Source organism: Neovison vison, chromosome 1, assembly GCF_020171115.1.
Source record: "Neovison vison isolate M4711 chromosome 1, ASM_NN_V1, whole genome shotgun sequence".
Taxonomy (NCBI): domain Eukaryota; kingdom Metazoa; phylum Chordata; class Mammalia; order Carnivora; family Mustelidae; genus Neogale; species Neogale vison.
The window spans coordinates 313,257,041-313,276,471 of NC_058091.1; the positions used below are offsets into that span (position 1 = coordinate 313,257,041).

The following is a 19,431-nucleotide window of genomic DNA, read 5'->3' on the forward strand; positions in this document are numbered from 1 at the left end:
CCTGACCACCTGCTTGTCCCCATTACGCTCCCAGACAGTGGCAGCCAATCCTTTGCCCTCTAGGCACGAGACAGAAAGTGCTTTCTCTGAGGACATCTAACCAGCACTGACGGGATATCCTTCCAATAAATGGCCCACCAGACCTTCTCAGACTTCAGAAGCCCCACACGCTCAGCATTTCCAGCCAACATATTAGCCAACAGTTTTAACAGGAACAATCATGGACTTCCACGTATCAGAGAAAAACCTGTAACACCAAAGTGAGACCAGAACAAGAGAAAGCAACTTGGAGTAAACAAAAACAGAGAAGAAAACTTCAAAAAGTAATATGGTTAGAGATAAGTGTTATATTCATAAAGCAACGATATTTCTGAAAGGGATATACAGAGTTCCTAGAAAATTTGTTTTAAAAGCTCTTAAAAATTAAAAATATCCACACCCCGAGGATGCCTGAAACCAAAATGGCAGATAACAAGCATCCGTGAGGACGCGGAGAAATGGGCCTTGGATTCTGTGCCCGACCGAGGCTGGCGTGGAGTGGCCGCAGCGCACAGCAGTCTGGTAACTTCTTCGAATGTCCGACACAGTTCACCACGTCATCCAGCAATTCCACCCCAAGGACCCTGCCCAGGAGAACCGAAAACACACATCCATGCCGAACTTGAACTCTGTGACTCAGAGCATTAGCCACACTGGCCAAAAAGCAAAAATACACTACAGGTGCATCAAATGATGAAGGAGTAAATGAGATTATCACACAGCCATTCGGCAATGAAAACTAACGAATGACCCCTGCAACGACAGGGATGAACCTTGAAAACGCTGCGCTACCTGCGAGGGGCCGGTCACAAGAGGCCACACGAGTCCATTCGTATGAATTGTCCACCCCAGGCAAATCCAAAGACAGAAGTAGACTAGCGGTTGCCAGAGACAGGGAGTAAGGGAGACGGGGACTGACTCCTAATGCCTCAGAGGGCTCCTGGCAGGGGCACAGTGAGGGGGATGGAGAGGAACGTGTCTTACAATTACAAAATGGTGACAGAGTTGCATAACTGTGACTGCACTAAAACCCACGGAATTGTACACATAAAAAGGATGAATTTTATGTGAATTATATCTAAAACTGCAGAACTAAATTAAAGACAAGGAAGAAAAATAAAAGCCTCAAAAGATTTGATGATTTAAAAAAAAACAAAGTTCCTCCAAATAATGCAAAACACAGACATGAGAAAGAACAAGGACAAATAAAAACAGGTGTATTGGTGTGAGATCCTCACATGCCCAACAATATGAGTTGCAAAAAGAAAGTAAGAGAAAAGACAAAGAAACTGTGATATTCTTGAAATCTCGGAACTGAAGCCAGAAGTTTCCAAAGTGAAAGGTCCCAGCACATAAACAGAAATAGCATCCAAACCATAGACCATCAGCACCAAATTTCAGAGCATCAGAGACAAGCAAAGACCCTACAGAAATCCCAAGAGAAAAATAAAACCAAAACATCATATACAAAGAATCTGGGAATCAGAGTGGTTTAGGCCTTTAACAACCATCTAGGACCTAGAAAACAAGTCTTTAAGATTTTGAAGGAAAGTGAATTCCAAGATAAAATCTGTACAAGCTACCAATCGATTGGGATGGTAAAACAGACATTTTTAAATCTGCAAAATTCCTACAAATTGACTTCCCAGACATCCTTACTTAGGGAGGTACTAAAGGATGTAAACACGATCCACCAAAAGCATGGAAGTCAACCCAGATAAGATGACGCAGCATCCAAAAGAGAGGGAAGGGGAATCCAGGAAGGGAGCTGCGCCCCAGAATTCAGCAGATACAAAGGCTCAGGAGGGGATTTTTTTCCCTTAAGAAAGTGCTAGAATATCTGGAGGCATGAACGCAGGAAGAGGACATTTCTACCTAACTGGCAGAGAATTCCAAGTAAAACTCCCCATGCACTTAAATTATGATTTTTTAAGTACAAGCGATTCTCCCCCCCGCCTCCATCCTTCTTCCAGTTGTTAGTTGGCCTCATTTTCTCCACCTTGCCTCCAGATGCCGTTCTGTAATGTTAAGTGCTATGCAAGAAACATTCCAGAAACCAGACTCCAGAGTCACACACAGCTGGATGCAAATTCCTGTCCCACCTCTTTCTGGCTGAGTGAACCTTGGGCAAATTTGTTTAGCCTCCCCCTGCCTCAGTACCCTTTCCAAGTCTATAGATCAGTGGACTGAAACGCTGGGAGGGGCCGAGTGGGCCAGCTCTAGGGAGTACACAGGATAAGCCCCAGAAAGGGTTTAACCCAGTTCCTAGCATATGGTAAATAGTCCTTAACATTTTCGAGATGAGCAAATTGAATCAATGATATCATCATTCATCAGGGGAAACAAGAAAACACACGGGAAAGGAAAAATAATCATAATTTACTCCAGAGTATAGCTGTGAATAACACACAGTGATAACATCCACTCTGAGTAATAACTTAAGCAAAACCCTATGCAGGCTAAGACGACGGGGGTGGGGGGTAACAGGAGGGATGCTCAGGTAGGTGGGGTACAGAGTGGAAGGGGAGTTCAGTCTGCACCTTCCAAAGGCAGAAATCGAATATGCCCTACACTAAGAAACAAGAAGTAGCAATACAAGGCTATTATTTCACGATACTAGAGCTCATCACAAAACACACAGCGCAGGTGAAAGCGGCAGGGGAGAGGTGCAGCAGGAACGGGCGGCTGGCTTCACACGTCTTGTACACCTAGCTACCTCTCTGAACTGTGTTCACGTATATTCGATAAAGAGAGGAATTTAAGACCACAAAGCAGGACACAGGAAAAACCGGAGACGGAGGACAGACGGAGTCTCAGCTTCCTACGGAATTCCAGGTCCTGACTTTTTCCTCAGAGCTCAAATTCGGGCAGATACCACAGCACCCAAACAACACAGTGTCTTCTTCTCCATTCTGGCCCAAATGCTATTTAGCAGGGCTGCAGCCATTTCTAACGTATCTCGGAAGCGTCAGAGTGCAGCAGGCTGGGTCTCGGCAGCCTGTGTCCGTTTATGGGGATACCCTGCACCCCACTGCCGTCCAGCCTCTGGGAGGAAGCAAGGTGCAGGGTGCACCCCTCCGGGAGAGCGCAAAGCGATGTGCTTCCCCTGACTGCTGATTCTGCCCCGGTGGCCTTGCTCTTCTGCAGCGCCGCCTCCAACGCTCAGGCTTCCTCCCAGTCGTCTCCCCGAAGCACCATGTATCTTCCTTCTTTCTCTGGCTTCCGGCTTGGTCCCTCAAGCTGCACTTTATGCAGCTAATACAATCCCCAGAGCAGCACGTTCTATGACTTTCCATTCCCCATTTGCTCCTTTTCTAAAGCACACTCTTTTAATTTTATCCACACAATATCCCCCGAATGTCACTGTGAACATTTTAGCACTTGGGGAAAAGAAATCCAGGCTATGTTTCTGTTCCCTCCCTTCTCAGAGAAGTGGAATCAACACAGTGGCTGAGCACACAGGGCGAGGAGGGGGCAGCAGGATAACCGTGGCCAAGGGGCAAGCCAGGTTTCGTGGGGCAGAGGTGGGGAGAGGGGATGCCAGCACGCTTGGGAAAATGGCAATACTAAAGGAGTCAGCACAGTGTGCAGATACGCAGCTGATAAATACAGGTGATAACAGGACAAGCACACTGCCAAAGTCAACCTCAACACTAACATTACAGGCTGGAGGATTCTTACTGGTGGTGGCTCTCCTGTGCCCTGTGCGAACGTTCGGCAGCATCTCTGGCCTCTACTAACCAGGTGGCCAGAGCACTCCCTCAACCACTAAGGTGTACATGCAGAGTTAACACAGCAGGTCTGAGATACTGTCGCTGGAAAGGCCTGCTAGGAAGGTGGGCCCTTGGTGGTGTCTGGGAACTTGAATTTCTAGAGGTTTCCCACCCTTCTTCCAATGCTAAGAGTGGTTCCCTGTGCTTAACTACAAGATGTGCTTTATGCTGAAACTTGTTTTCCTTCTGGGAGCCTGGAATTTGGGTAAGTTCTAGGTAGGCATATGGGACCAGTGCCAAGAGACACTGCGCCATGTCACAGTGCACTACTGGAGAACTTCAGTGAGTCACTCACCCTCACTGGGCTTCCTCACGGTCCCAGCCCATGGCCTTTCCTCCTGGCGGATGGAGCTTCGTACGCTCTCACTATAATAAGCCATTTGGAGAGCAGGACGACACTGAAACTGGGAGTGGGTCTGGGAACACCTGATACAGCGTGACCTCCCACAGTGTCTGCACACCTTCCCAAGGAGAATACAAGAATGTGCTCTTTAAGCTTTCAGGTACATGAAAGGCAGAGAAAGTCTTAGTTGGAGGCGGCTGAACAGACGCGACAGTGCCCTACGACACACATGCCCAACCAGACCTGGAACCAGCAAGGCAGGCGGGATTCCTGGCCCCACAAGCAATACCCGAAGGGCTGGGGGATTGGGAAGGAGCGGCAGCACCGACGTTCATGTCCAGACTGAAGGACTGAAGGCTCATTCCGTTGGAAAGTGGTCAGATTGCGGGGAAACACACCCTGCGGCGTGTGGGGCAAAGAAAGCATGTGTGTGCCTATCAATGACACAGCAAAGGAGGAGACATCTGAACACCCGGTGAATGGGGTGAAGAGAATACCAGAGTGTTTGGTACCATTCTGTGATTTCCTTGTAAGTTCTTAGTTATTTCAAAAGAAATTATTTTTAAAAATCATACCAATGCCATTAATTGCTCTGCTGGGGGCAATCCGGCTCACTGTTCAGCTTGAATCCTCTCTGATACGCGACATTTCCTCCTCCTACTTGTTAACTTGTTATTCACTGCTCTTAGGGAAAGTCTACACCGATCTGCATCAGAACTGAGTGTATCTCTGTATCTCCCGAGCTGTGCTCAAGGACCCCCATGGGACATCCTCTGCAGAGTGGACTGGAACAAGGCAGGAGGTTGTGAACCCCTCCTCCCCCACCACCAACTCCATTCTGGGAACTTTTCCACCAAACCAGGTGAGAGGCTCCGCCTCCTGGGAAGGCAGGCCCCAGTCTCACATGCATGGTCTTCAGCTGCCCTGACTGCATACATCATGCCTCCTCCAGCACAAACTACCTTCTCCCACCCGGTCTCTGCACGTGGCGCCCCTCTGCCCACAACACGTTTCTTCCATCTCTTCCTCTTACTCAACTAAGAACCACCCTTCAGACAGACCTCAATTCAGATTCACCTCCTCCAGAGCCTTCCCCTGTCCCTGCTAGGTGCTCCCAGGCTCCCTTGGGTGCCCCCCCAGCATGGAACTTATTTTATATACTCCTTCTGTGGTCGTTTTCTCACCATCTGTCACCCCGACTAGAACTCGAGCCCCAAGCCTCTTGTTCATGGCCGTATTCCAAAACAACGCATGGCATCCTAGACCCAGAGATGCCCAAGAAACGTTTACTCACTGAATGAAGTACAATTCTGTGAGCCTTCTTTGTCATATAATCATTTACAAATCAGTGCATCTAAGAGAAATCATGATTTAGGTTCCAGATGATCAAGTTCAAACCACTGGCAATATCACTGGGAGTCCAACACAAGTTCAAGTAAGTAACAGGCTCAACTCTGCACCGAGGGCAGCGGAACACCACCTACGCTGAATCTACTGCAGTGCTTTGAGCTCCGCGGCAGAACCGCGCGCTCCCTCACCAGGGTTCCCAAGCGCTAAACTGTTGAGCTCTGCAGTGGAGGGTGCTCGTGAAGAGAGGCTCTCCTCCACCAGAGCAGCCTGTGCCGCTGGACTGAAAACAACTCAGCTTTAGAAGTGTGTGCGTGCACACGGCCCCTGCAGGAAGGACCCGCGCTGCTCCGACGGGACTGCTCAAGTCCAGCAACACGTAGGGACCTTGGACTGGAGCTCCGGGACCGACCATGCCCATCACTCAGCGGCCACAGACAGGAGGTGAACTGAGGGCTACAGAGCAAAGGCTACCAAACAGGCGTTAACCCACAAGCCTTCGAACGGAGCGACCATCGCAGACATGGCGCCCATTTGTCAACACGGCTGCACAGACGGCAGGGAGAAAGTTCCAGCAAGAAGACGAGACGGCTCCACTCAGGGGAGAGCGCTTCCCGCCGCGGTTCCGAACCAGCCCCGTGTGGCCGCGACCACCTCCCGCGGGGAGACCCGCAGCCTGCCTGCCCCTTTCCGGTAGGTGCGAAGCGCCCGTGTGACACCCCCCAGCCGGCCACCTCCGTGCAGGGCACGCGCCAGGCTCTCGGACGCAAGTGTCTCTCAGGGAGGGAGCCCGGCAGCCTCTGCTAAGGGGACGTACCCTGACGGACACCTGCTCCGCTCTGTCCTCCCACCCCCGTTTCCTGAGAGCGCGTCTCCCGATCTCCTTGTCCCCACTCCTCGCCCAGCCCCCGTCAGCAGCCGGAAGGACGGCACCTCGTCTCAGGATGTGCCACAAAGGTTCTCAAAGTCTCTCCAAAGGACAGAACGTGCTCACCCGTTCTCCTACCACCATCTCTCCTCCTGAAACTGCTCACAAGGAACTCGGCGCCAACCCAGCCAGGCCTCTGCTCCATCTCGGCAGGCCACCACGTGCTCTGGGGGCCCATGTCCCACAAAAACGGCAAATGTGAAAACAGCTGAAAATTCCAACTCCGACCTCAGTCCAAAACTTCGATCCCACGTTTCCAACACCTCTTCTGTCTTGGTTTCCACTTCTCTTCCCTCTAACAGCTCTCGGTCACTCTGGTTTTAATCTCTGGATCCTTTCGTCCCCAGATCTGAAACCCATCTCCCCTTGGTAGTTTCTCACACTGAAACCCTTTCGCTTTCTGTTCCCACTCCCGGGAAGCTTCCCACCCAGGCCACTGTTCCCAGCAGCGCGCGCTCGGAAAATACCCTTCCGAGCTAGGTGCACCTCCTCCGACCTAACCTGTATACCACCACCTGCTCTTTTTACCCAAAACACAGCTCTTATGTGGTAATGTGCAAAATCTTTCTCTATGCCATAACCCTGGAAAAATAAGTATAAAACTTAAATGTGGTTAGCATTCAAGATCTTCGATGATCTGCCGCGAACCTATTTTTTCAGCCTGCCTTTGCAAAATTTAAGATTCATTTGAGACTCTACATGTAACGAGTCATCCTCTTCCCCTAAAAAGATGTTCAAGCAGAACCCCAAATGTAAGTATTCTGACCTAGGAAAGAGATCTCAAAAGGCAGGGTCTGCTTTTGTAAATCCAGTTCCCCTGGAGCCCAGCTAGGCCCACCCGTTTACTGCTGCCTGCTCGGCTTGTACCCTGTCCAAGCAGGGAGACGACCTATGAACAATGGGCAGAGGACCTATAAACACACCACAAGCCCTACATCTTGAGGCTCTTGCCCCTCGCAGAACAAGTCTGTAGACCCTGGACTGCAGGACTTTACGGGATTCCTCCTCCTGCTGCTCTGAGAACACGAGGAGGAATGCGGCAAGAGTGGAAGAGGAGGCGTCCTCGGAGACTGGAGCCAGAACCTCTAGGCCAGAGAGCACTCTGGTTCCAGGACTGAAAGCAGCAGCAACCAGTGAGGAGAGAGTGAGTCAAGGAGGGGGTCAGGAGATAAGAGAAAGACAGGAACCAAGGAAGACACCTATAGTTTCCCGCCAGGTGCCACCTTTAGCAAAGATGAGGACCGTCATGGGCAGATCAGGCTTTTGGAGAAAGACCAGATCCACAACTGAAAAGCGTCACTGATGCCAGCTGTTCTCCTGCAGAGGCACCTCCAATAACTCACTAGCCTTTTGGAGTAAAAGCCCAAATCCCTGCAATGGTGTCTGAGGGCCTACACAATCCCACCCTTCTTTTACTCATGTCATCGGACTTCCTGACTGCTATACCTGTTTTTCTGCTCCCCTCCCCAAATTTGTATGCTAGGACACCTTTGGGAAGCGATCAGGTCATAAGAGCAGAGCCCCCATGAATGGAATTAGTGCCCTTTAAAAAAGACCTCACAAAGCTTGGCTTTCCCATTAGATGATCCACCAGGTGGCAGGGCAAGAAAACAGCGGAATCAGGCCCTCTCAGACACCAAATCTGCCCAGGCCTCATTGATCTAGGACTTCCCGGTGAACAGAACTCTAAGGAATAAAGTTCTATTGCTCAGAAGCCACCAGTCTATGCCCTTTTGTTACAGCAGCCCAGAATAGAGCAAGACCTCTACATTCACTCCGCCCCAGCTACAGTGGCCGCCTCCTCTTCCCAAGCACATCAAGCACGCCCGCATCAGGCCTCCACACCTGACCTTCCCAGCATGGGACGCTCTCCTCCTCAAGTACGTCCAGAGCTGCTTCTCTCTCCATCTTGGCTCATATATAACCTTCTCAGAAAGGCTTTTCGAGGACTTCCCACATAAATTCCACCGGCCAGTACCCCTTCCTCGCCCATCTGCCCTTTCCACCCTCTTCGCTTAATTTTTCTCTCCCATATTATCTTCTCATGTAACTTGCTTAATCTATCTCCTCCCCCCTCCTAGAATGGAAGCTCCAAGAGATCAAGGATGTTTGCCTTTTTTCTTGCTGCTACAATCACATTGCCTAAAATACAGCATGTGACCTATAAATACTTTTAGGATGAAACTGGCACAAAGAATAAATACAATTTATTAAAGATCCAAGAGAACTTCACTCATGCTCCTGGGGTTTTAAGGGGAAAATAAAAATGCACGTATACACGCCTACACAGTGCTGCTCAACTCAAACAATGATTTAACTGTTTCCCTTCCATCCAGAATGCCAGTGCATGATCCCTTCCTCTCTCCCCTGTTCTCAACACTTAAAACATCTGGGATCGCTACACAGATAATGCACTTTAAAAAAAAAAAAAAAAAGGGGGCAGCTTATCTTGATAGCCTGTAGCCTACATTCCTTTCTGGTCTCCTCACCACAGCCACTCTGCCCTCTGCACCCAGCTCATGTCAACCAGACACTGGTCCGCTTCTTAAAGGCACCCTGCTCCTTCTCCCCTCATATCCTTCCCACCTGTTAGTCCCCCCACGGAGCAAGTTCCTCCCACATCTCTGCTGCTCGACATTCAGATCTCCCCATCTCACCTCCCCAGAAACGTCCTGCCAACGAACCCAGCCAGGAGACAAGACCACCATTCCAATTCCTCCTTTATTTTCGGAATATTTAAAATACTATACGGGCGTACTTCAACACGTGTCTTACTTCTATGAGCAGATCATCTGTTTTGTTCACCACTGTGACCCTGGTGTCTAGAACACTACGAAGAAAGGGTGATAATTCAATTCAATCTAGGAGGGAGGGCGTGTCCTACTTTGCCATTAGAGGCACAGACCCTAGAAGCTAAGAAACTCTCGATATCGGACAACGAAGAGGATCTGCTCGGAAGTAAGTACCTGGGACTATTTCCACTACCTCACAGGACTTGGGAGTCGGACACTAGGAACGCCTCTTCTGTCACCGTAGAGAACAGGCCATTCTGCTGTTAGAAACGTCCAGTAACTGCGAGCCTTTAACTGACGAACGACCCTCCCAGCCAACCCGCACGTCGCGCCTCCAGGCAAAAAATACCTCAGGGCGAACCAGAGCAATCGAAAATCTCATCCCTCCGAGAGGGAGCTTCCCCCTGCACTTCGCCCATCACTCGTCACGCTCGAAGTCAGCCCCGGGGAGCCCTGAGACCGGGTAAGTGAAGGAAGGGGCCCTCCAGACCTCGCTCACTCCGCCCCCCCCCCGCCCCGCATCCCGGCAAACGAGTCCTGGGTTGCAAGCCTAAATAAAGCAAGAGAGGCGGTTCCCCCAAACAACTGCAGTAGAAAGGGGAGCGGGAAGGGGAGGCGGGGGAGCTTCCGCCGCGGAGCCGGAGCAGCGCGCGGGGGCGCAGCCTGCGCGGCCAGACCCCCAGCCCCGCGCCCTGGCCGGCCGGCTGAGCTCCTCCGTGCCCGGGGCCCGGGAAGGCGCCGCACCTGCTGCAGGGAGGCGCAGCCCTGACACCGCGAGAGGTCCGCCGCCGTCCCGGGCGCCGCCGAGTGGGTTTCGCCCGGCATCATGGTGCCAACGCCGGGCCCTGTGGGCCCGCGCGCCTCAGGGACCCGCGGCCTCGGCCCTGTCCTCCCTCTGCTGACGCCGCCGGGGCCGCCGCCTGCCAGGCCGCTTCCCGCCGGGTCCGGGCGGGTCCATCCGTGCACAGAGGTCCCCGTGGAGCTGGCGAAAGGCTCTCCCGAAAGGAGCCGCCTCGGGCACTAGAGAGAAACGCGACCCGGCGCGGCCCCCGAACGCGACACCGCTCAGCCAGGACCCCGCCCCGCCCTTGGTCGCCCCGCCCCTCGCCTGGGCGTGGGCTGCCCGCAGTGCCGCCTGAGCAAAATGGGAAGGGGGGGGGGGCGTCGGGCCGAGGCGACGGGAGAGGCGCCCACCAAAGAAGAGTCAGGTCGATCAGAGGCACCGGAGGTGCACTCCTTGTGCCGTGTAGAGGCTTAGTCTTTTATTGCCAGCTTGCTGTGGGACAGACTTTCCATAGACACCTAAAGCCTTCAGCGAGGGGGCGGTGACCCCCCCGTGATGACGTCACCCAGGCGCCTGCTAGACTGGAAGGACCCGCACCCGGACGGGCAGGTGTGCGATTTGTAACCGGAGGGAACCGCTCCGTGCGAGTCTGGCCGGGTACCCGGAGGAGCTGGAGGACTACGGTTCCCGACGCCCCGCGCGGCGGACGCCCCCGAGCGATCCTGAGGCCGTGCCGGGTGCCCTTGAGCGCCTCGCCCCGGCCTTCGCGACGGCGGTCCGTCCTTCCCGGCCGCGGCCCGAAGCGCAGTCCCGCGGCCAGCCACCGCCGGATCCCGGGTTCACGCCTCTTCGGAGGGAAAAGTTAAAAGTCCTGTCCCCGCGGCTTCTGGTTCAGTCGGGCTCCGACCCGCTCCTTGAACGAGCTTTCACCCTCTCCCCGCCACCAGGATGCGCTTCTCCGGGGTCGCTGCCTCGCGCGGAGACTTGCCGAGCCGTCCCGGCGTCTGGCGACGGAGTCCGAGTTCGTGGCGTTCGGTTCGCGCGACGTCCGCGTGGAGGGGACGTGCGGGCCGCGCCAGCTCCTGCCCCGGCGTTGCGCGCGGACCTGCGGCTGGACACAGCCCTTCCGGGAGAGCGGCCGGTTCCTGCCCCGACGCCGCCCTGCCCTTTGGCGCAGACCCTGCGGCTGCACGTGCTGCGGCGTGAGGACCCGGCGTCCGGGACCTGACCGCGGCGCTTCTCGTCCCTGACGCCTCCGACGGCGCCTGGCAGAGGAGCCGCTTTGATGGGTCCCTTTACCCAAGAGTAGACGAAGCCGGGCGTGGAGGGAAAGGCGGAGCGCGCAGCGGCCCAGCGGGAAGCGGACGCGCCTTGGGAGACACCCCCCCCCCCAGCCCGCCGTGGGGCCCCGGAGAGAAAGGGGAGAGGGGACCGTGTGTGCGCCCTGATGGTTTCCATTTCGGGCTTCGCATCCCAGACAAATAGGTTTTCACAGTAACTTCCCTTTTATTTACGGTTTCCCAAGTGGGCGTTGTGTTTTGTTGTGTTTTGTTTCCAGGTTACTTCAGGGGGACACCGGCGTGGCCTTCAGCCTGTTCTTCCTCCAGGCGGTCCGCCCGCGCCCACCGCGCACCTCCTGTCGCCGGCGCGGCGCGCAGAGCTCTCACGCCGCCTTCCTGCCTTTGTCTTTGCGGGGAGCGCGTCCTCCCCGCCCCACCAGCTGGAATCAGCCAGCTAGTCCTTCCCGCCCCCGTGTTTGACCTCTGCCACCCGGACTACTGACACCTGCCTTCTTTTCTGCACTCTCTCTCTTTTTTTGGTAACAAAACATTTTGACTAGGATCACAGTGACTTTCATGTCCTCTAAGACTTCTCCGTTTTTCTTTCAAACCTTGTGAAGTGCTGTGCACAGTAGGTGTTCGGTGAATGTCAGAGCGGACCCAATTTGCTGCAGCTAATTGAAGGTAAAAAAGAAAAAGCACTCGTTCAGAAATGAAGGTGCATTTGTTTCTCCTTCTGCCTATCTCAAACCGTCCTTACGGCATTTAGAGAAAGAAACAAAAGTCTTGTTTGTGTAATGCGGCCTCAGCAAATTCTCTGTAAAGGGCCACATGGTAACCGTTTTAGGCTTTGGGGGCACTACAGATCGCCCTTCGTATTTGTCATTACTTTTTGGTTCGTAAAGAACCATCTAAAAATATAAAACTTGGGCTCTTGCCTGGCTCTGTGAGTGGAGCATGTGACTCTTGGTCTCAGGGTTGTGAATTTGAGCCCCAGGTTAGGTGTAGAGATGACTTAAAATCTTTTTAAAAAGTGTAGAACTCATTCTTCCAGGCGATACAGAAACACGTCGTAGGTAATAATGGGAATTGATATAGGCCACTCATTGAGGAATCCTGAAAATTGGGTTTCTCCTCTTTCCCACATGAGGAGCCATACCTGTTCGTCATTGTGATGGAAACAAGCAAGTGTTTACACTGCAGAGAGCCGTGAACAGTGAATTTAGAACCAAACACCTGACTGTAAATTCTCAAGTGAGTGGCCTATTTGAGTTGGTCTTCCCTTACAGAGCATTAGCTGTCATTTAAGTGAAAGGTGACCAGGACAGGACCAAATGCACAAGATCTGCTATGCAGAGAGTAGTTCGTAACAAGCTATCGATGGCGTGATCCTCTTGGGAAAACAAATGCGTCTTTACCTTACAGAAAAAATAGTAGGTGGTTTTGGTTTTCATTTTGGGGTGTTGCTCCTTTTTTTTTTTTTTTTTAAATCATTTTTCTTATCAAATTTCCAAGAAAAATGTTGCCCTTTTGTGTCTGTGTCACCAGACCTGGAGGGAATGTCTAGATTCTGGCTTCTGATGTGGGAGCTTCCTTGTGGCCGTGGGGTCCAGTCCTCTGTTCAGAGAATCTGACTCTGGAAGTCACAGTCCTTGCCTCACGACCTCCCAGATGGTCCGTCACTTCTCCAAATTAGAATGTAACATAATTAAAAGGATGGTTACACTGATTATTTATTAACACGTGCTTCCACCGAAATGGCTGATAGATTATCATCATTTGAACTCAAAGTGAAAAGCGATTTGTTCTCTGGAAGTTCTATATTTTGCTTCATGAAGAGCATTCTTTCATTTGATGCGCTTATCTGTAATGAAAATAAACCGTGTACATTATTTCCTTTAAAAACCCCTAGGTGTGTTTTATGAAGTCCGTGGCGGCTCTAACAGTAGATTCGATTCGGTGACAGTATCCGATGAAGTTCGATGCATTTTCCACTCCGAGATGTAATGCTGACAAATAGCCACAAGATGCCAGTCTTGCCCTGCGTCCTAGAGACAAAGGGCCTTTCCAACAGATTTCTGCTCTCTTCTGCAAGTCCCAGGGGGAGGCACTCTGCAGGGTACCTGTGCCCCTTCACTGTCCCCCACACGTGGTCCTAAGTTACCTTTGCTCCAGTGTTTCTTACTGTCCTGGGTTAGGCCGTGATCTGTCCCTGTGGGCAGCAGAGGCCCTGGACCCTCGCTTAGAGCCCAGCTTCCACCCTGGAAGTGATACACAGCTGGGGGGGAAAGAAGGGTGCTCCCTGGCAGATTAAGCTCACTCAGCAAGCAGAAGAATCCATTTCTGAAAACAAGCATCGTTTGCAATAGAGCACGGAACCGACATGGCGGTTACTAACAAGCCCAGTTTTAAAGGACTCTCACAGTTGTGTGACTCCAGGGGAATAGGGGATCACTCCCTTTGTGGGGTATCTTGTGAACACCAGGCAGCTGTAACAGCTTGTCTCCTAAGACGCTTCCAGGGGCTCCAGGGATTTGGAGGAGGGAGGTGGCTGGCCGTCTCAGGGGCAGGGGGGGAGAAGATGCTGTTCGGGTTGGTGGTCAGGGTGCAGGGCAGCCACCTCCAAGAAGAGGGCAGCAGAGGGAGGAGGGACAGGGAATGTGGGGTGAACCGCTCCAAGCTAGACCTGTGCCCCAGCGTGACTCCATGGGAACTGGGAAGGCCATTGGGGTGGAAGATGCCCCAGGCTGTGGGGAGTGGGGCAGGAGGCACTTCAGCATGGGACAAGAGGAAGGGTTTGGGGTTTATTTATTTATTTATTTTTAAGATTTTACTTATTTGACAGAAAGATCAGAAGTAGGCAGAGAGAGAGGAGGAAGTAGGCTCCCCGCTGAGCAGGGAGCCCGATGTGGGGCTTGATCCCAGGACCCTGGGATCATGACCCAAGTCGAAGGCAGAGGCTTTAACCCACTGAGCCACCCAGGCGCCCAAGGAAGGGTTTTCTGTGCACTAGGTACTGTGGGCTTTGGGTGGAAGCAGTCCAGGGACCCAAGAGCTCAGCCAGGAGGCAGGTAAGACGCCTGGCCAGTGTTGTAGATGCCCAGGGCCGAGGCAGAGTGGAAGCACGCAGCTGGAAGTAAAATGTGGCTTTCCACCCACCACTGGATAATGTGGCTTCCAGTGCAGCTGGAAAGGGCCAGCTCCGGTCCCCTAGGTGAGCTACCAGCCGCAGATCATGATAGGTGCTCAGCAAAGTCTGTTTCCGTTTCTCCACGGCATTCAAGAGCTCCCGGCCCTCCTCACGGCAGTCCTGCAGCTCTGTTCTGGTTGAATGTCAGCAGCGGGGCCCAGCTTATAAGGCCCTTTCATGCTCTTTAGTGTCTGCCCGTGAGAGCAGACATGAGCCCCAGGACACAGTTGGCGATGAAGCTACTGTCTCTCAACCCCAAACCTCCCCTTGTGTATCCTGCCTTGTGATACTGAGACCGTAGGGTCTCGCGTCCACCTTGCCTACTGGGATCCCACAGACTCTGCTCCCTCCTCTGGGAGGAGGGGGAAGGGCCTCGATTTTCCTCCCATCAGATTCCACGTCCTGTCCGTGTCGCTTGGACCTCTGCTGGGATGTCTGAATTTGAGCTCCAGCAGACGAGCCCTTCAAGTACCCTTGCTCTGCTCATCCCAGCCTTTTCCCTAGGTTGTCTTAAGCCAGCACAGAAGGTCCCTGCACCAACACAAGGAGGGTCTCACCCCAACAGCAAGTTCATCAGGCTCACACTCTGGTCCAAGCAGGTCGTGAACTCCGGTCACAGCAAAGTAGCCCTGAGAGAGGGTGTCTTTGTCTCTGGGTCCCCTCTCCTCCCAGCCCCACCCTGGAGGGGCTGCACACTGCCTGGGGAGGTTGGAGCGAAGCCCGCATGCCTTCTCGTCCCCACCCCTCCTGCTGGCATCAGATACCAGACCAGAGACCTCCAAGATGAGAGAAGCGCCAAGCCAAAGACAGGAGATGAGGGGCCATAAGTCACACTGGGCTTGAGTTGCAGGACATTGGCGCGGCCCCAGGCCCCAGATATGGTCTAGAGTAAGGGAGCCCCAGAGAGCCGGTCGCAGGGGCGCTGACTGAAAAATCAGTGGAGCGGCTTCACGAGGGCCGTGTGTTAGGGGTGCGTGCGCTGTGTGGCCCTCCTTCCCACACCCGCCTTGCTGCGCCTCTCTGTGGGCACCGAGCATCTGGCGAGGCCCAGCCCCATGGCCCGCACACCTCGCCACTCTAGGACCCCGCTGGGAGTGGTGGCAGTCGGCATCCCCGGTGGTACAACCTCCAGCTCAAGCCTCGTGCCCGCACACCTCCTGTGGGTATCTCCTGGTATTGCTCTACTGGTCTCCTTGTTTTAAAGACTTATCTATTTATTGGGGGTGGAGGAAGGGACAGAGGGAGAGGCAGTGAGAATCTTAAGCGAGTTTCACACTGAGCGCAGAGCCTGATGCAGGGGATTCCATCCCTTGACCCTGAGATGATGACCTGAGCGGAAGTCAGACGCTCAACCAACGTGCCAGTGGGCACCCCCACACATCTCATGTTATTGTCTTGATATCATTCCTGCTCTTCCTTTTCCCCTCTCCACTCTGCACAGCTGAGCATCCTCAGACCCTGTGGGGACCGTGTCTCCAGCCGCCCACCCGCCCCGTGCCTATAGCCGCCACTACCCTCCAGGAGCACTGGCTCCTGGATGGCCTGGGAGCCCCTCACAACGAGCTCCAGCCCTTTGCCACCAGCATGAGTGGCGTCCAGAAGCTCATGACGGCGACACAGCCAAGAGAAGAGACGTGGACAGGCTCCGGATTCGCTGCTTCGCCTCCACTGCTGTAGAAACAAGGTTGGGACCTCCGTCCATGGCCAGCAAGGCTCCCCTGGATCTGGTCCGTGCCCCCTTCGTACATGCACCCCACTGTCCTCCAGACCTCCTGGGGCCGGCTTGCTCCCCTGCTCCGGATCTCAGCCCATGTGCCCCTCACATATGGCTCTTGCTTTTGCTTCCCAACAATCCCCTGCTTCTCCCAGAAGAAGGTAAATGTGACAGGGTGAGGGGCCACACTTGATGCAAGCCTCGCCTTGTCTCCTGTCCTCCCCAGATGGGAGTGGGGAAGCAGCCACCTGCTCAGCTTGTGTTTCCCAGACTTGGAGCCAAAAGGAGCGTGGACATCTGGAGCACCTGGCCCTGGAGGGGACAAGTGCGCTGCCTCAGCAGCTGCACGGGGATGTTAGTTTACAGGGTGAGACTCAGAGCCGTGAAGTAGCTTGTCTCCCATGTCACTGGGAGGAGGTGACATGGAGGCCTCCTCGGGGTCCCACAGCCACCAGTGCCTGCCTCCACGTCCCATGTTGGCCTGCCTGGCTCTTCTCTGGACTCGGCCGGAGTATCCCATCACCCCCCACCTGCAGGCTCTCCGAGGCTCTCCCCGCCTCCACTCGGTGCCCTCCTGCGTATCCCCAGGTCCACCTGGGATCCACTAGGGTCTTTCCAGTAGGATCTTTGTACTGCAGTTATGTGGTAACATAGGCCTGCTTCCTGCTCACCTGTGTGCTCACCAGGACCAGGCACAGAGGCCACATTTCATTCACCTTCTCGCGTCTTCCCCAGCGCTCATTCACAGTGCAGCAGATGCTGCTGGATGAGAACGTGTGCCGGCGACTGTCGCGGGACCCTGGGACGCCTCAGCGAGGGGTCGTGGGATGCACATCGCGGCCGCCCTGCAGCTTGTCCTCCCCCGTCCCCGGCCACTTTGTCTGTTTGGACCAGGCTTGCTTCTTAAAAGCACCTGTGCTGCAGGCCCAGCCAGCTTCTACCTCCTTCCAGTACCGAGCCTGACTACACAATTTGTAGGGCCCAGTGCAAGACGAAAAAGCCAGGCCCTTCGTTCAAAACTTATTCAAGCTTATTTTAAGATGCCAGCAGCAAAGCGTGAGACCAAGAGTTCCCTGGTGAGAACGCATGGCACACCTGGGCCGTGGCTACCTCCCAGCCTGACCTGCTCCCAGCCCCCACGAAATCCCACTTCCTCGAGGGCCACAGTCACGGCCAACCCACGCTGGATTTCAGAATCCGTGCGTTGTAAGGGAGCTTTGCCCCTATCTCCGCAGCCCTGCCCCCATTCTAGCCACTGCCGACTGGCCAGTCCAAGGGCATTGACCGATTTCTCACCATCACCAAGCTCTGGTTCCAGGTCTCATGCTTCTCCTTTCTAACTGTCCAGGCCCTTCACAATTCTGACTACAAAGGACCCCTCCCACCCATGCTGTACATTACTCCTCTCTCCTGGGGCCTGGCTGAAGATTCCAGGGGGCTCTGGGGCAGCTGCTGGGTGACCCAGGGAGAAGCTTAAGAAGGGGACACTTTTTCTTTTAAATTTAATGGACATAGAGTATGCTGTTAGTTTCAGAGGTAGAATTAAGTGATTCATCTGTTGTATATAACACCCAGGGCTCATGATGTAAAGAATGGAACATTTCTAAGAGCGAACATCAGGGGGATAGGGCTTTGGGCAAAACTGACTTCACGGGATTTTTTGCTGGAGGCAGCCAGCCCGACCAGATGACCAGATGTCTCTGGGGAACAGTGGATTAGATTCAGGAGGGTCAGATATCGAGGGTGTGGGGTCCTGGTTAGACTGACTCAGTGGGACTCTGGGTAAGACTGGATGATGCAGAGATGAGCACAGAAGCCCAGGAGTCAGGGCCTCGTTGAGAAGAGAGCTCAGAGCGTCACCAACATTGGGTCAGGAAAGACCATGAGAGCAAGAGACAGCTACTGTCCCCTCATGCCCGCTTTTCCCAGAGCAAATCAGCCACTGGGCTTCCTCCAGTATGCCCTCTCAAGGATAGATCTCACTTCCAGAAGAAACGGTGTCCTCTGCCAGAGTTGGAGCCGGGGCCAGGTGAGGGGGGCTCTCCTCCTAGGAGTCCACCAGGACTTTTCCAGATCAGATGCCTTATAAAGAACCTTCCAATATGACCACCTCAAAAGAGTGGGTTCCTGTACCCAGTGATGGGAGCAAGGCAGACAGCATGAGAGATCCACGCTAAGAGCTACCCTGACCTTCAGGCCGTCTCCTGGCACCTGTCCACAGGTTACATGTGACCCCCCAATCCTTGTAGGAGGGCTCTCTAATGGGCACAGTCTGAGGCCGGTAATGCTCCTATAAGACGGGCTCCCCTGTTCTCTTCCATGTGAGTCACAGCCACTGCAGAGAAGCAGCCTCACCAGGACCAGGGAAACTGTCCCGGGCCGGGAGCCCCACCTGGAATTGCTGCCTGCTTGTCCGTTTAACTAACACATCTCCCCGGAAGTCAACACTAAACAATGGTTCACCGTCATCTTTTTATTATTAGACATTGAGGTCTGGGGAACCCCCTCCGACGCTTGACACAAGCTGGCCCCTTGGTGTCCCCAGTCCCATGCAGGGACATACTTTCATGGATTTATGAGCTTGGCCTAGGCCATTCCCCTGGGCTCTGCCAGCAGGGCCTGGAGTTGGTGGCTACTCCTGGTGGGTCTGCTGGGGCTCTCAGGAACTGGGGATAGGGCCGGGGGGCTATCCTGAGTCCCCTGCAGCCGTGTCCTTCCCGCGCCTCCCACTAGATGCAAGGTCAGGAGCGCCCTGGCCCAGCGCCACCGAGATCATGGACACTCTTGACTTTGCCTCGTGTCCTTGTTGCGGGGGGTAGTGGCAGGGGGCAGAAGAACACCGCTCTCCATCTTAGCAGTTGCTTTTGAAGTTTTTCTGGTGGCTGGAAGGGGGAATGTGGAGTCAAGGGAGAGACTAATTTATTTTATCGATTTATTTTTGCCTGGAAAAGGAGGAGAGAGGAAAAGGATCTAATGCAACTTGTCTGTGAACTTCACCACAGTGTAAGCCCATGGAACTCCTCTTGTGTCATTCTGAATGTTGGACCTCCTCCTCGGAATAAAATACAGACCCTTTCCAGGGACCCAGAAGGCCCTACAAGAGTTGTCCCGAGTCCCAAGGGGCAGACTGATAAGGCTGGGGGCACACTTGCTGGCCTCGAGCTGCTGTCCAGCAGGACTCAGCAACCTTTGTCACGGCTCTGTCACTCTTCCTCCTGACCCCAAGAGCTCAGGGCCTTGG

General features: G+C 53.8%; 1 protein-coding gene across 1 annotated transcript in view; it reads right to left on the minus strand.

Moving 5' to 3' along the window:
• ICE1 (interactor of little elongation complex ELL subunit 1) overlaps positions 1-10,251 on the minus strand; it is a 56,519-nt gene extending 46,268 nt beyond the window's left edge. The window contains exon 1 of the mRNA XM_044234151.1: positions 9,967-10,251. Coding sequence (XP_044090086.1) covers positions 9,967-10,050 — 84 coding nt within the window. The 5' untranslated portion in view covers positions 10,051-10,251. The remainder of the gene's footprint in view (positions 1-9,966) is intronic.
• Between the last annotated feature and the right edge of the window lie 9,180 nt (positions 10,252-19,431).